At 32.1% G+C, this 16,623-nt stretch overlaps 1 protein-coding gene across 1 annotated transcript in view; it reads left to right on the top strand.

Moving 5' to 3' along the window:
• The first annotated feature begins 7,071 nt into the window (after window positions 1–7,071).
• LOC111701632 (uncharacterized) overlaps window positions 7,072–16,623 on the top strand; it is a 39,257-nt gene continuing 29,705 nt past the window's right edge. Inside the window, exons 1-2 of the mRNA XM_023473005.1 lie at window positions 7,072–7,343; window positions 16,411–16,517. Coding sequence (XP_023328773.1) covers window positions 16,426–16,517 — 92 coding nt within the window. The 5' untranslated portion in view covers window positions 7,072–7,343; window positions 16,411–16,425. The remainder of the gene's footprint in view (window positions 7,344–16,410; window positions 16,518–16,623) is intronic.

The raw sequence follows: 16,623 nt of genomic DNA, 5'->3' as shown, positions 1-16,623 counted from the left end.
CCTCGGTTACCTCCCTGGATTGCTATATCTCCCCTCCTCGTGTTTATTCCCTGATTTCTTTTCTTTCCCCATGTTATATCTCTTCCCTATGTTTACTCCTTGGATTCCCCCTTTTTATCCCTGGAATTTTATGTCCCCCCCCCTCTATGTTTACTCTCCATGGATTCCTCTCTCCCTGTTTACCCAGAAGTCGTTATATCATAATTATCTTGGTTTTACGACCTAGTTCTAGTAGTTAGAGAAGAAATCTCATCATCTTTTTAATTCGTAATATTTGCAGGAAATGGAAAAGTACAAACAAATAGAGAAGCATATGTATGGAAAAATGTTTGGTAAAAATGTTTAATTATTGTGAGTTATATATATGAATAAATGTTGTATCAGATCTACCATGTTATTTGATTTCTGATAGGATATTGGATTAATCGGAATTCACAAATTTAGATTTTAAATTTTAAAACTAATTTAACTTAGATTTTTTATTTTCACTTTGACATTTAAATAATAAACCTTGATACATTTTTAAAATTTCAAAGTTTTTATTTTGTTCTCCTTTGTTAGGAAAGAATATGTACCAGTACAATTTACTCTCCTGTACTCCCTGGTTAAGAAAGAATATGTACCAGTACAGTAAACTCCTGTACTCCCTGGTCAAGAAAGAATATGTACCAGTACAGTAAACTCCTGTACTCCCTGGTCAAGAAAGAATATGTACCAGTACAGTAAACTCTCCTGTACTCCCTGTTAAGAAAGAATACGTACCAGCAGTACAGTACTCTCTCCTGTACTCCCTGGCCAAGAAAGAATATGTACCAGTTCAGTACTCTCTCCTGTACTCCCCGTCAAAAAAGAATATGTACCAGTACAGTAAACTCTCCTGTACTCCCTGTCAAGAAAGAATATGTACCAGTAGAGTACTCTCTCCTGTACTTCCTGTCAAGAAAGAATATGTATCGGTACAGTACTCTCTCCTATACTCCCTGGTTAAGAAAGAATATGTACTAGTACAGTACTCTTTCCTGTACTCCCTGGTTAAGGAAAAATATGTACTCGTACATTACTCTCTCCCGTACTCCATTGGTCCTGTAATCCCTGACAAGAAAGATTTTGTACCAGAACAGTACACTCTACTATACTCCATGGTTAAAAAAAATATGTACTAGTACAGTACTCTCTCCTGTACTCCCTGACAAGAAAGAAAGATTATGTACCAGTACAGTACTCTCACCTATACTCATTACTTACAAAAATATGAACAGTTTACACTCTCCTGTATTCCTTGGTTATAAAAGAATATGTACCAGTACACACAGCTTACACTCTCCTGTACTTCCTGTTTAAGAAAGAATAAGTACCATTACAGTACAGTTCATTTGGAACGCTTTTCTACTTTAAAGATCAATTATATAGCATGGGTATTGATTGGGCTACGGTAGTATAATTTTAATCTTATTATTTTAAGAAGAAAAAACCAGAGCTTCCATCCCGCCCCTCCCTCATATATCCTCTTATTTTTATTACCTACTGGAAAGTCCTTTAATCAAGCTAATGATATCTTCATTTTATCTTGCAAGGCTATACTACTTCAAAGCATGGTCTACTGTCTGCCATTCTAGAAACCCTCAGGAGATCTTATCTTCGAACCATAGACAAAACTCTGAACAGACGGAGCAGTATTTATCAAAACTTCGAACAGACGGAGGAGTATTTATCAAAACGCTGAACAGACTGAGCAGTATTTATCAAAACTCTAAAAAGATAGAGGAGTATTTATCAAAACTCTTATCAGATAGAGGAGTATTTATCAAAGCTCTTAACAGATAGAGGCGTATTTATCAAAACTCTTAACAGATAGAGGTGTATTTATCAAAACTCTTATCAGATAGAGGTGTATTTATCAAAACTCTTATCAGATAGAGGCGTATTTATCAAAACTCTTAACAGATAGAGGCGTATTTATCAAAACTCTAAAAAGATAGAGGAGTATTTATCAAAACGCTTTTTAGATAGAGGTGTATTTATAAAAACTCTTATCAGATAGAGGCGTATTTATCAAAACTCGTGAGCAGACGGGGCAGTATTTATCAAAACTCTTAGCAGATAGAGGTGTATTTATCAAAACTCTTAACAGATAGAGGCGCATTTATCAAAACTCGTGAGCAGACGGGGCAGTATTTATCAAAACTCTTAAAAGATAGAGGTGATTTATCAAAACTCTTAACAGATAGAGGCGTATTTATCAAAACTCGTGAGCAGACGGGGCAGTATTTATCAAACCACTGATAATTCAACATTTTGAACTAAATTGTGAAATTGTACCATATGAATACACAGTGAGTGCCATTAACTATGATTATTTTTATAATAGAGCATGAGAGGTTGTTCTCTTGTAATTTTGTTTTCTCACTAACTTCAGGGTTGTCCAGAATAAATGAGACTTTAACAGTTAAAAACGACAATCTAAAGGTTGAATTTTGTCCTATGAGTTGAATTCTATAATGATATTTTTAATGACAAGTCAAATAGCAAAGAGACCAAAACTAATCATTCCCTTAATTCTGGGATTTCCAAACTGTGTCCTGTCTGTTTAGTTCTTCTTATTAATATTAGGAGTGTTGTTCTAGTTTAGTTTTTAAGATAAATATTGACTATCTAAATTTAACTATTCTCCTTCATATGTAGAAAACAAAGACTACAATTTTGAAACCTTAGGCATCGACGTCGTTTTTTTTATTGATTGAAACCCTTGTTTGTTTGGACACCCTGTACTCTGTTTTATATGAAATGCCATGTTTAGGAAGACCTGTTTATTTATGATTTTTAATATTTGATATTAAATATTATAATATTTTTATTATTCTTGCCAAGTCTGCCTAGATATTAAAGATGACCCTGAAAACCGTTCATAAATAAGTAACACTAGATTCTCCTGTTTAAATATTTTGTCTATGGAAGACAGTGAGAATAAATACTGTAGTTTCTGTTTGATTCTCTGATTGGAAATATGTCTATGCTTGACAGTGAGAATAAACACTGTAATTTCTGTTTCTCCGTCTGTTTGAATATTTTGTCAATGGGTGACAGAGAGATTAACATGAAGTTTCTGTTTTATCGTCTGTTTTAATATTTTGTCTATGATTGACGGTAAGAATACATTAATCTGCAATATATGCATACTTGACAAATATTTACTGCTGGGAAACCCAGACAAGTCAAGGAGACCTTTTACAAGGTTATGTTTGGTTAACTGTAGCAGTCAATGCTATGTTTTAAATCATGGTATAGCACAAAAATATGCACATTTATTATTTTTGCTTTTTAGGCTTTATTGACCAGGTCACTGTTTTAAGTAATAGTTTACAGTAATAACCAGAAAACAATGGAATAGGAAGACGACAATATAGCAATATAATTCAGTGTATTTTATCTTGTTGCAAAGCAAATAGTTTTACTTGCCACTTATCAAATCAATAATTAGGTATTGAGGTCTGTTTCACATGCGCAATTACTGTGTAGCGTGCATCAGTTAAAACTAGAATCTAAAAGTCGTCTTCATATTTCAGAGTTTTCTGATTATCACTGTAAATGATTTCCCGAATTTTTGAATTCATAGATTTTATTTTCATTTTATGCTTCTTCTTTTTTTAGAATTTCTACCTTTCCTTGAATTCCTCTCATAAGACTGTTGAGAATATTGTTAAAACAATTAAATTTCTTCCAAAATATACACGAGGAAATTAATTTGATTTAGGAAAAAGGAAATTTACTTTACCAATGGTTCTTTAGACTAATTTTTGGTCAGGGAAACCCGTGGTTTAAAAACATTTTGAGATAAAGTTGCAAGAATATTTCCACGAAAGTTGCGCGGAGCGTGTCATTCTTTTTTACTTTATTGTCCCTATAGGGACGTTAAGCAACTTAATGCCCCGCTGTTGGGGGTAATTATGAGTCGGTAATGTTTGTCAAAATGCGGTAACAGTTCTGGAACTAAAAGAATGTATATAGGATCAGAAAATGATCTCAAAGGTCGAAACTTCAGAGTGAGATTGCGTTGATCTACAAATGCTTAATCCGTGTATTAATTCACAGAGGTTTTATTGATTTTTTAAAGTTTCCAAAAAAAATCAAAGAAGTTTTGCAAATTTTAAAATTTTTAATTCCAAATTTTGAACTTGAAAGAAAATATATGCCATGCAATAAAACAAATCAAAAACTTATTTTTTGGTTAGTTATTCATTTTTTTCTAAAATTATTAAAAAGCTTATTAAAAGCAACCCACCACCACTTTATACACATACATCTAAACAGTTTGTTTTTAATCTTTGTGACAGAAACAATCGCAAGGAAAAATAATTGTCCTCAAACATTTTTTTAAAAAGTGAATATTCGCAAATTATCTTTTTTCCATCTCATAATCTGAGTTCGCTTCCCTTTTGTCCATTTGACAGCCCAAATTTTTGTTTTAAAATCTTTTTTGTTTGTTTATTTTCTGTGGTTTTTAACAATTTAAATTTTTTTTTATCGATTTTGATGGTTATTATCGTTAGAACTGACGAGGGTCAACCCGGACCGAAATATACTTTTACTCTACAGAGGTTTGGTCCATCACCATCACCGAATTTTAAATCTAACTAAATTAAGTTATGAAATTTTGGAAGTTTGATTAAAAGTGTTTAAAAAGCGAACCTAAACGCTTAACAACCATTACTAGAAATTGTTGTTGAAAAGAGTGGACCGCTGAAAACGTTGTTAAATAGGACGGATCCAGGAAGAAAAAGTGTGTTTGTTGAAAGGACGTTGAGAATAAGATTCAATTTTGTTGAACAGGACGGAGATGAAGATTGAATGGCTCCGGAAGGAAGAAAGATGCAACAGGAAGAATGACGTATATCCACTATCCAGGTGGATACTGAACCTAGAAAAAACAAGACTGGAAGTTTTTCAAAGTACTTATGCATCAATATCTAAAAGATCAAAATATTTAATATTTAACTTTTAAAAACCTTATATATCTCAATTAAAACAAATAAATATAGATAATTTACTATTATTTAAAGATTCCATGGTTATTGCAGACGCAGGGTTTGCTGGATTCGCTTTATTTGTATATTTAAAGAATACTAGATTTACTAGATACCGGATCCGGATCCTACCTACCAGAGTGTATTTTGTATACTGAATAAGAAGAGTATGGTATACCGGATCCGGATCCTACCTACCAGAGTGTATTCTGTATACTGAATAAGAAGAGTATGGTATACCGGATCCGGATCCTAGCTACCAGAGTGTATTCTGTATACTGAATAAGAAGAGTATGGTATACCGGATCCGGATCCTACCTGCCAGAGTGTATTCTAAATACTGAATAAAAAGAGTATGGTATACTGGATCCGGATCCTAGCTACCAGAGTGTATTCTGTATACTGAATTAGAAGAGTATGGTATTCCGGATCCGGATCCTACCTATCCTTGATGGATCAATAAATCTTAAACAGATCATCATTGTGAACCAACAATAGATCAATCTCATCCTTGATGGATCAATAAATCTTAAACAGATCATCATTGTGAACCAACAATAGATCAATCTCATCCTTGATGGATCAATTAATCTTTAATATATCCAACATTGTGAACCAACAATAGATCAATCTCATCCTTGATAAGATGAATTAATCTTTAATATATCCAACATTGTGAATTAACAATAGATCATAGTTTTGGAACTAATTAATATCCCCTTAAAAACATGAAAATTTAGGAAATAATCACGCAACCTCGTTTGGTTTATTCAATAAATTTTCAAATACGTAGTACGACCTGTACCTCATATCAAAAATAAATAATATATTTTTAGGCTCAGTACACCAAAATGAACCAGGATATAAGTGGGGTCATCTATATCTAAAAAATGTTTTATTTTGAGACACCCTATACCCTATAGTGAATAATAAAAGTATGGTATACCGGATCCTATCTACCAGGGTGTATACTGTATAATAAGAGTATGGTATACCGGATCCTATCTACCAGGGTGTATATTGTATAATAAGAGTATGGTATACTGGATCCGGATCCAATCTACCAGGGTGTTTACTGTACACCGGATCCGAATCCTATCTACAAGGGTGTATACTGTATATTCCGGATCTGATCTACCAGGGTGTATATGGTATACCGGTTCCGAATCCTATATACCACGGTGTATACTGTATACCGGATCCGAATCCTATAGACACAGGTGTATACAGTATATTCTTGATCTGATCTACCAAGGTGTATATGGATATGGTATACCGGTTCCGAATCCTATCTACCNCTTGGCATACTCTTTTGAAGGATTTTCCCTAATTATAATGATTCTCTAAAAAAATAGTTTTCCATCCTAAACATATTTCAGATTTTGTAAAACCTTTTTCATTCTGGAAAATTTAGCAAATTTTAATTAGATCGACTAAATGTGCATTGTTAAGTCCATTGTGTTTGTGCATAATGCTGTGAATTGTATGGATAAAAATTAAATAAGTATACAATTTTCTGCCAGATTCCTCATAATTATAATATGTTTATTGTTTAAGCTTTTTTATTATTTTTTATTTTCAGAATAAAACATGTTTGAAATTTGTTATTCACTGAAGGAGCTATAGATTAGAATAACAGGAGAACAATATTTATTTTTAGCTACTGTGTCTTCATATGATTTTTATATAAATACAAAGCCTGAAAAATTTAATTTTTTTGCAATCAAACCCTTAAAAAAAGTACTCTTTTTAAAAAAAATTTTCGCGGAACGGGGGGGCTAGCCCCCCCGTTACCCCCCCTAATAACTTTCAGATTTCGCCCCCCCCTCAGAAAAGGCCTAGTTGCGCCGCTGATACTGTATACCGGATCCGAATCCTATCTACTAGGGTGTATACTGATTAGTGCATGGTAGCCGGAAAGTAGAACCGTAAAAGTCTTGTTGTACCTTCGTAACCAGCTAGCGTGTAAAAACCTGGACTACTGGCAGCTTAGATGAATAAATAGGTAGACAGATAGTAGGTAGATATTATAGTTTAGATTGGACCGGCGGATGGTAAAGACGTGGTTAGATATTTCCCCCGAGATATAAAACCATCATAGCTCGGACACTTTCCTCGTACTAGGCTGAACACACAGAAAATCAAGTTAGAAGTGAAAACAAGTGGTAAAAGTGTTAAACGTGAAAAGAGTGAAAAATGTATTTGAAATCATTATAAAGTGATAGATTTACATTGAACTTCACGGTAATACAAAGCTATTTTAATTGTTTGTTGAGATCCAGTGATGATTCACATGCATAACAAGTAACTTTATAAATATAGGTGAATAAAAAGTGTGGGGGGGGGGGTCGGAAACTAAACAAATAACCTTTTAAGATAGGGCGAGGTAGGAGTGACCTTTATTCAAACATTAACTTAGATTGGTCAATTTTATCTTAAAGGGACTGTAAGCATAATCTTTAGTGACCCTCCATGCAAAGAAGGCAATGTCCGATTCACAACGGTACCTTTGAAAGCTTTGTCTCATCAAGTATGAATTAGAAATCCATGTTTTTGTTACTTTAACATTTTATTTTCATTTGCGGTTTCTCTGCGCATTCTTGGTTATAAGACGCAATGGAGAAATATCTGAATTTAACAGTTGAGTCAAAAAAACGACAATATCCTTCATATTTATGATCAGATTAAGGTTGAATGGGTACCGTTGTGAATCGGGCGTTTTGAATATTATAATAATAATATAATATTTAATACTTAAAAATTACGCTTACAATTCATTTAAGTATGTTAAGTTAAGTACCAACTGAAATACGATTTCTGATGCCTTTGATGAAATTGTCTGCATACAGTAAATAAGCTTTCTTAATAAAAAAGCAATGCCAGGAATTAATAATGACTGCAAAAGTTTCTTCAAAAGATGATACTTTAGTATAAATATTCTTGTAATTTTTAGTATCTTGGTTTGTGCTCAATTTTCAAAATGCTTAAAAACATAAAAGCTAAATTTGATAGATTCCAAGAATGTGTTGTCGTTCGTAAAAAAAGATGTCCAAAAAGAAAAATATATTTTTCTAAGAGGACTTATGTTGATTGTTAAAAGACAAAACCTCTTTTTCTAAAAAGTTTTTGTTCATGACGAGGATAAAAATGTCCAAGTTTAAACCTGTGGAAAATTAACTTTTTGTGAGATAAAAATATTGTATTCATGCCCAGCACTGGTTGAGATTAAACTTCAAGATAAGATTAAGGATAGTGTTGTGTGTATATTTTATCCTTCTTGACTCTAGTGTAATATTGAAGCACAATAGAGTTCTTATAGATCAGGCATTTAAAGCATGGACATTTCGCCCCCCGGCCCTGCTGGGCTGAGCTTAAGTACAAACTTTGAAAAAGTATCTTTGATTTTAAATAAATCCAAACATTTGTTGATTGTACAGGGTGTCCCAATAAACATGGGAATTCAGTGACGAATTCGATATCGTCTTTTAAAATAATTCGTTGATTTAGTATAGTGATACCTACTGAGAATGCTGTCATCTGTAAGAGTTTCGTCTGCTATGTTCACATTTTGTTTGTTTATGTTTTGACTGCATACAGTTGTACTCAGTAAAACAAGAAAATTGCAGTATACAAACTTGTCCGTCTATCACTATTCATCTTGCGGAGACATTATAGACACATCTTTACAGTCTTTTACCCTTTTCATAAAATAAACTCTAGCAGACATAATAATATTATGGCTTTTAAAATTAGGTATTACAATGCTAATTCATAACATAGACGATATCCAATTCGTCACTGAATTCCCATGTTTATTGGGACACCCTGTATGACACGTGTGTGAACAGTGTCGGACAAATCCATCAGAGAGAAACTTGGTTTCTGATGCATTAGAGATTTATGGGGGGGGATAAAGGATATCTCAAAGTTTTAAGCTCTGCTTACACAAAATTCAGACACCTAACTTTTTTTCAGAAATATTTTTTAAAGAAAATTTCTAATAAATTACAATTTCAAAATTCACGAGAATTCCCTTATAGTAGAGAGTGCTCTGCATAATAAATGCAATAACTTTATATGTAGTTTTCCTCATATATCAACGGCAGATTTTGCAGAATATAAAAATATTAACCCTATTCCTGCTGGGGGGAAGGGGGGTCAAGTTGACCCCCCCTGTAGTTTTTTTTTGCATAACTCAAGAAGTATTGGTCTGAGGCTGTTGAAATTTTCTGACTTTTCCTACATACCCAAAGCCCTCCCTTTAGGCCTAATACCAGGCTTTAATACTAACTGCCTGAGTCCTCAGGCACACTGCCTGAATAACTGCTTTTTCCTGGAACAAACTAAATCTTTGTTTTGACCCACTTTCACTTGTCAGATTTTGATAAAATTTAGCTTTTTGGAAAGCCTTTGACATAAGAAAACGAATTGCACAAGTTTTGCGAAAAAAATTTGCAAATTTTTTGCAAACAACCTGTCAAAGGAAATTTGCACATTTTTAGTTTTTCTTGATTAAAAATGAGGTTATTTAAAATTTTGCAAAATTTTTTGCAGATTTGAAATGGCATGGTCAAGGGCTTTTCAAAAATGTATAATTTTTCATTTTTTGGACAATTTTTTTTTGCAAACATTTTTACTATAAAAATGGATATTGGAATAAAAAATATAATTTTTGCAAATTTGCAATTTTATTTGCAGATTCTAAAAGTAGAGCACACGAGCTTTCCAATGATGTATCATTTTTCATATTTGGACATCAAACATGGGATTTAGAGGGGGGGGTCATATTGACCCCCCCCCCCCAGCATATCCTGGTTTTCAAGTACCCCAGCAGAGATAGGGTTAACAGTAATTTTCCTATATTTGCTCTTTTTCGTGATCTTAACATAATGCATACTATTTACTGTTAATCATCAGAGTAACAGAATATTCTTTTCAAAATATATAAACGTCTATGTTTTATAAATTTCACTGAAAGTGGATGAATTATTTGATGTACTGTTGTGCTTTAGCTGCTTAAAATTCGGCCTATAGTACTCGAAATGAATGTTTACAATGATGTAAATTCACTACACATTGGTTACTCAAGCAGTTATATAACACATTCTACATTATTTTTTTTAAATCAATTCTGTTTTTTTATTTTTTTAAATTTTATTTTCAACTGTTTGGATAATATTTTTTTCATATTTAGAGATAGTACAAATAAGATTAAAAGTTGATTAGCTTAAAAAAATAAGGCTTCAAAAACAGAAAACATACAAATTAAAGCAATAAAAGGGGCTTCGATGATATATGTATGGTATATACTTAAATAAATGCAAAGATGGTAATGCCTGATTCACAACGGTACCCTTATAAAATTTTGTCTGATCAAGTATGAATTAGATATCAATGTTTATTATTTTGAATACTGATTCTTTTCAATTGTGGTTTCTCTACAAAAGTGACTTGCGTATTTTCTACTGCAGGAAAACATATGGAAATTATCAGAACTAAATACTTTTTTAACCAAGAAAAACGGCATTACCTACCCTACGTTATTGATCAGATAAATGTTTCAAGAGTACTATTGTGCATTTTACATTGAAAGTCATTTGAAATTACACTTACAGTCCCTTTCAAATGATATGTGTAAAAGAATGATACTTGCCGATTTGTTAACTTCCTCTTTTATATAAACTAGGCTTTCAGGGCTAGCCTTCGCGTCAATCTTCTATTTTAATTGTGAACATGTTCTCTTTGTATACATAGTAAAACAAAAACAAAATAAAAAATTCGCGGCCTTTATAAAAAAATTTCGTTGATTTTCAAAATTAAATGCAAATCAAATTTTGTTGGAGGCAAATTTTTGAAATTTTAATCATCTATATACAAAGAGAATAGAGGGGAATTTACTAGAAAAAAGTGTAAAACGGCCATTTTGTTGTACTGTTTCCATACTGCAGGTGTACTTCACATATTTATGCTATATAACCTTTTGGGCCCTGGAATATCATTTTATAGAAAATCTAAAATTAATGTTAAAAGAAAACCAAATTATGAAATAGGCTGGTTTCATAATTGACCAATCATCATTTCACAGACTCTATGCCTTTCACTTTACAAACGATGATTTTCCGTTATAACTATAAATCAAATGATGTTTTTTATTCACCTAATTCATTATAAAGTTTATTTAACAGCTTTAAAAAATTCGAAATTGAAATGAATAGTCTAGGGAACATACTGTATTAATGTACTCTACTTCATATAATTTGTGAACATTTACATGATTTGTACACTTTGAACTCCCTTTCAGGCTGAAAGGGACTGAAAAAATTCATACCAAGAGATTCATTAAATTCCCTTCTAATATATATTCTATTCTCTATGTCTATCTATAAACCTTCCCTGGGGACATGTAAAGTCCCAAACAATATTTTGGCCCGATCGAAAATCTGTTGTGACGTTTATTGGATAAAAACAAACAAACACCGGCACCCGCCCAGACAAGCAAAGTATATTTAGATATATATATTGACTCTGGTTGTAATGTTGAAACTAAGTGAACATTTAAACCAGCTAAGCACATATTAGAATGCATCAACCTTAAATGCATATAATTGTTTGTACTTTAGCGTCCCAAAAAAATCACAAAATAGTATAATTTTCCATGCTTAGAATATTTTAGTTTGAAGTAGTAGAACACATTAGTTTAGACAACTTATCGTATTATTTTACTTTTAAAAATATATTTTTTTTATGTTGTTAGCTAGTTTTTATTTGATGTTGTTAGCTAGTTTTTATTGAGACACTTAGGGCTAATTTCTATTTTTGACGAAACAATTGCAATTGTTTTCTTTGGTTTAAATTGCTATGACTGTCCTGTATCAAGTTTATTTAGTTCTCAACATTTTTTTTAAGGTATTTTCATTCTATTGAATATATACATGAAGAGTGTACATGCATGTATGAGTGGAACTGCATACCATTGAATCCAGGGTTACGGTTCAGGGAGTACCAAATTCAATCCCAGGGTATATAGACCAGTACTAAAACTGGTTCTTACCAGATTATGTAACTTCAGTCAAATTAGTGCTTTACTGTAAAATCATGACCGAGAAATTGCGAAAAAAAATGTATGTCCCAAATAATTCAGCTAATGCCTCCTTATAGTTTCTTTATGGACTATTATCTCCCACACATGGATTTCAGTTCGAAGTATAGCATTTTGTATAATAGTTTTTTGAGCTACATATTTACAAGAAAAAGGTGTTTTATTCAATGTATATATTATCCTATAAAGGCTGGGGGCCTGAATCTTAGTAAAGCCTTAGGGGTGTGGGGGGGGGTGGCCCCCACTATGAAGAAGACCTTGATGTCAAGGTATGAAGTTGCAATATATGTTTGTAACCCAATTTTTCAAGGCTAGCTCATTAAAAAAAATCAGACCGCTGAAGAGGTCTGAAAATCGTAAAAAAATTGTTTTTGACAAATTGTAACAGGTGACATATTTCGACCGTCCTGAGCCCTAGCCTAACAAATGTTTAGGCAATTGGGTAAAAAAATTAACGTGCTAGGGCAAAAAAAAATAGGGTTAAGAAACCTAAAATTTTCTGAAAATCCTTTGAACAAAAAGCGCAAATAGACTGAAATTTGAGTCTGGTATTTAATAAATAGCAATTAGAATTTTTTATGTAAAACCGGTTCGGAGTTTGGGCATCCGTATTCTCATCAAATTAAGGTACAGTAAAACCCTTAATAACGAATACATCGAAAGAATTCATCAAATGTCGTATTCTTCACTTTCTGATAATGGAATGTTGCAGATATTTAGTTTTTTAATTAAATGATTATATGGAACTCTTTAAAACTGTTCCTGCTAATTCATGGCTATTTATTTATTTTCGTAAATACTGAAATTTACGTAATATAGTATAAAACTCATTGAAAAATTGTCAAGACGACATTTGATAAATTCTTTCGATGTATTCGTTAATAAGGGTTTCACTGTATTAAGTCCAACATCAAGTTTTGAGTGAAATCACAAATATTTTGTTAAAGGGAGTATTCGCGAAAAATGGAAGGGGGTATAGGCTCACGGCGAAAAATAAGCGCGTTTGATCGCTACTAATCTTACTTCTATCTGTTGCTTCTAAGAGGAGAAAATTGTTAAACACGACTCATACTGAAGAACGTATTTTCTCCTTATAGACACAACAGATAGAAGTAAGATTAGTAGTGATCAAAAATGCTTATTTTTCGCCTATAATACCCAGTTTTACTTTTCGCGAACACTCCCTTTAAATGTTAAAATCGTTTCTGTTTCTCCACTTACCGACAATTAAATTTGCTGTCAGGCACAAAGTAGTAAAATATGAAAATATGTGGATTTATCTACGCTTAAAATACACCTGTTCCAGATATAAATAGCAGTTTAAATCCTTTTCATATAGGATTCAGTTAGACCAATTTAACTCTGTGCACTGTATGTGTTGATTAAACGTTATTGTTAATAATATTTATATGATAATTATCAATCATTTTAGAAATTCCAGATCTTATCAGTTTCAGGTTTAAAATATTCACCTTTTTTCAATTTTTAATACATTTTTGAACTCCTTGCAGTTAGATTGAAAAAGTTTTTATTGTCTCACTCCGTGTTTTGGTGAAAGATAACCCAGATTCGTAATTGTAGATAAAGTGAGTCTTTAAAATTTAAAATTTTTTTTGTTTTTTTTTGAGCTTCAGTAACAATTTTGTTCAGTCACGGACCTTAAATTTTCAACTCCAGAACATTTAATTTCAAGAAAGTTTAAAATATAAGAAATAAATAAATACAATAAAATGTAAACATTCACTTCTCCTCATGGTTCTTTTCTAATTGCGAGTAATAAAAAATGTCGATATTCCCCGTATTTTGAACAAAATAATAAAGGGGATCAAATTGAATCTCCCCTCCTTGAGGAATATAGAAACAAAACAACAAATTAAAAATTCGTTATTTTAAGTTTCCACATTGTTGAAAATTTTCAGCATAGAGTATACTCACAAAATTACCCCCCCCCCCCTCCCTCTTTTTAAAAGGACTAGATGCCCCTGTTTTCTGGTTCCTTTGTGTTATATACGTTTAATATCCGCTGTTCTTTAACCTCTATCAATAGACTTTACATATTCTACACAAATCAAGCTTTACGTGAAAAGAAAATTGTTTTATTATTTAATTTATTTATTTTGAGACACAGTTCATCCCATATTAATTTGTTAACATTTAAACTTTTGAATGATAAACCTTTCCGAAGTTTAGGAATTGAAGCTACGTCGCTAAACTACTCATTGTCTTGACTTTAGAACCCATTTTCATTTATTAAATGCAGATTTTTTGTATTTGCTATTTATATAATACATGTTGGTTTGCCTATATTCTTTAAATTATAAAGTTTTTACATTCTTTTACGCTATTAACGGATTCTGAATCAGAAATGAAAATATGTCGACACAGACACGATGTACTTTGTTCTAGTCCTGTATCTCCCTTATATATATATTCTGTATTCACCTTCTATATATTCTGCATCCACCTTCTATATATTCTGTATCCGTGTTCTATATATCATGTATCCACCTTCTGTATATTATGTAACCACCTTCTATATATTCTTCCCCCTTCTATATATTCTGTATCCCCTTCTATATATTCTGTATCCACCTTTAATATATTCTGTATCCACCTTCTATATATTCTGTATTCACCTTCTATATATTCTGCATCCACCTTCTATATATTCTGTATCCGTGTTCTATATATCATGTATCCACCCTCTATATATTCTGTATCCACCTTGTATATATTCTGTATCCCCCTTCTATATTTTCTGTATCCACCTTGTATATATTCTGTATCCCCCTTCTATATATTCTGTATCCACCTTCTATATATTCTGTATCCCCCTTCTATATTTTCTGTATCCCCCTTCTATTTATTCTGTATCCCCTTCTATATATTCTGTATCCACCTTCAATATATTCTGTATACCCCTTCTATATATTCTGTATCCACCTTCTATATGTTCTGTATCCATGTATTCTGTTCTATATATTCTTTATCTCCCTTCTATATATATATATATTTTGTATCCACCTTTATATATATTCTGTATACCCCTTCTGTATATTCTGTATCCACCTTCTATATATTCTGTATCCACCTTCTATATATTCTGTATCCACCTTCTATATATTCTGTATCCACCTTCTATATATTCTGTATCCACCTTCTATATATTCTGTATCCACCCTCTATATACTCTGTATCCCCTTCTATAAATTCTGTATCTTCCTTTTATATATATATTTTGTATCCACCTTCTATATATTCTGTATCCCCCTTGTATATATTCTGTATCCACCTTCTATATATTCTGTATCCCCCTTCTATATTTTCTGTATCCCCCTTATATTTATTCTGTATCCCCTTCTATATATTCTGTATCCGCCTTCTATATATATATATATTTTGTATCCACCTTCTATATATATATTCTGTAAACCCCTTCTATATATTCTGTATCCTCCCTTCTATATATTCTGTATCCACCTTCTATATATTCTGTTTCTTCCTTCTATATATTCTGTATCTCCCTTCTATATAAATTCTGTATCCACCTTCTATATATTCTGTATCCTCCCTTCTATATATCCTGTATCCACCTTCTATATATTCTGTATCCACCTTCTATATATTCTGAATCCACCTTCTATACATCCTTCTATATATCCTGTATCCGGAAAATGTTTAAATTTAAGTTTTCTGTCTCAACTCTGCACATAAACTTCATTTAATCAAATTAACTTTGGTCTACTGATACATTTTTTAACTAGAATATTTTCAACCTATTTTTATTCTTCATACTTCATGATTCTTCTTAAATCTTCTTATTTTTTATTTTTCAGTTTTAATTCTATATCGTGTTGTTAAGGATTTAAATGTAAAAGTAAATGTTTGTTACAGAAAATTATACAGAAAATATCTGAGAACTAGCTTGGAAATCCAGCTATGCCTGGAATCTAGACTTTCTCGAAAATATTTACCCCACTCAAATTAAACATTTTAAACCAAGTTAAGAACATTTAATTACATGTTATAACGAGTTCCTATGTCAAAATTTTAGACAAATCAGTCAATGGGTTCCTGAGACACTATCAGATATAAAACAAACAAACAGAGATTACTACTTAATATATATAGATACTAGTAATACAGGGAATACAGAACCTTTTGAAGAAACTATTGGAGAGATTGACTAAGACTTGTTTTGGTATAGAGATTATATATGTTGAATTAACATATATAATCTCTATTAACATTGAAGAATCTGTTTGAGAGATTTGATACAGAATTGTTTAGGTTTAGAGATTAGAAATGGTAAAATTCAAGAACCTGCTTGAGAGATTAAATCTCCGAGCTGTGGCTAAGAAATCCACCATAGACAGTCGACACTCTTCAGTAGGAAGGTAAAATGTTTACGCAGCGGCCAGTCTGTGTTACTCGCGAATGCCGCAATGAATTATAAGACAGAGAGAGCCAGTTAAAGCCGCGGCGATCGGCCCCTAGCCTGTC

The sequence above is a fragment of the Eurytemora carolleeae genome, unplaced genomic scaffold (assembly GCF_000591075.1).
Source record: "Eurytemora carolleeae unplaced genomic scaffold, Eaff_2.0 scaffold355, whole genome shotgun sequence".
NCBI lineage: Eukaryota > Metazoa > Arthropoda > Copepoda > Calanoida > Temoridae > Eurytemora > Eurytemora carolleeae.
The sequence above is the reverse complement of the archived record's forward strand: the minus strand, read 5'-3'. Positions and strand labels throughout refer to the sequence as shown.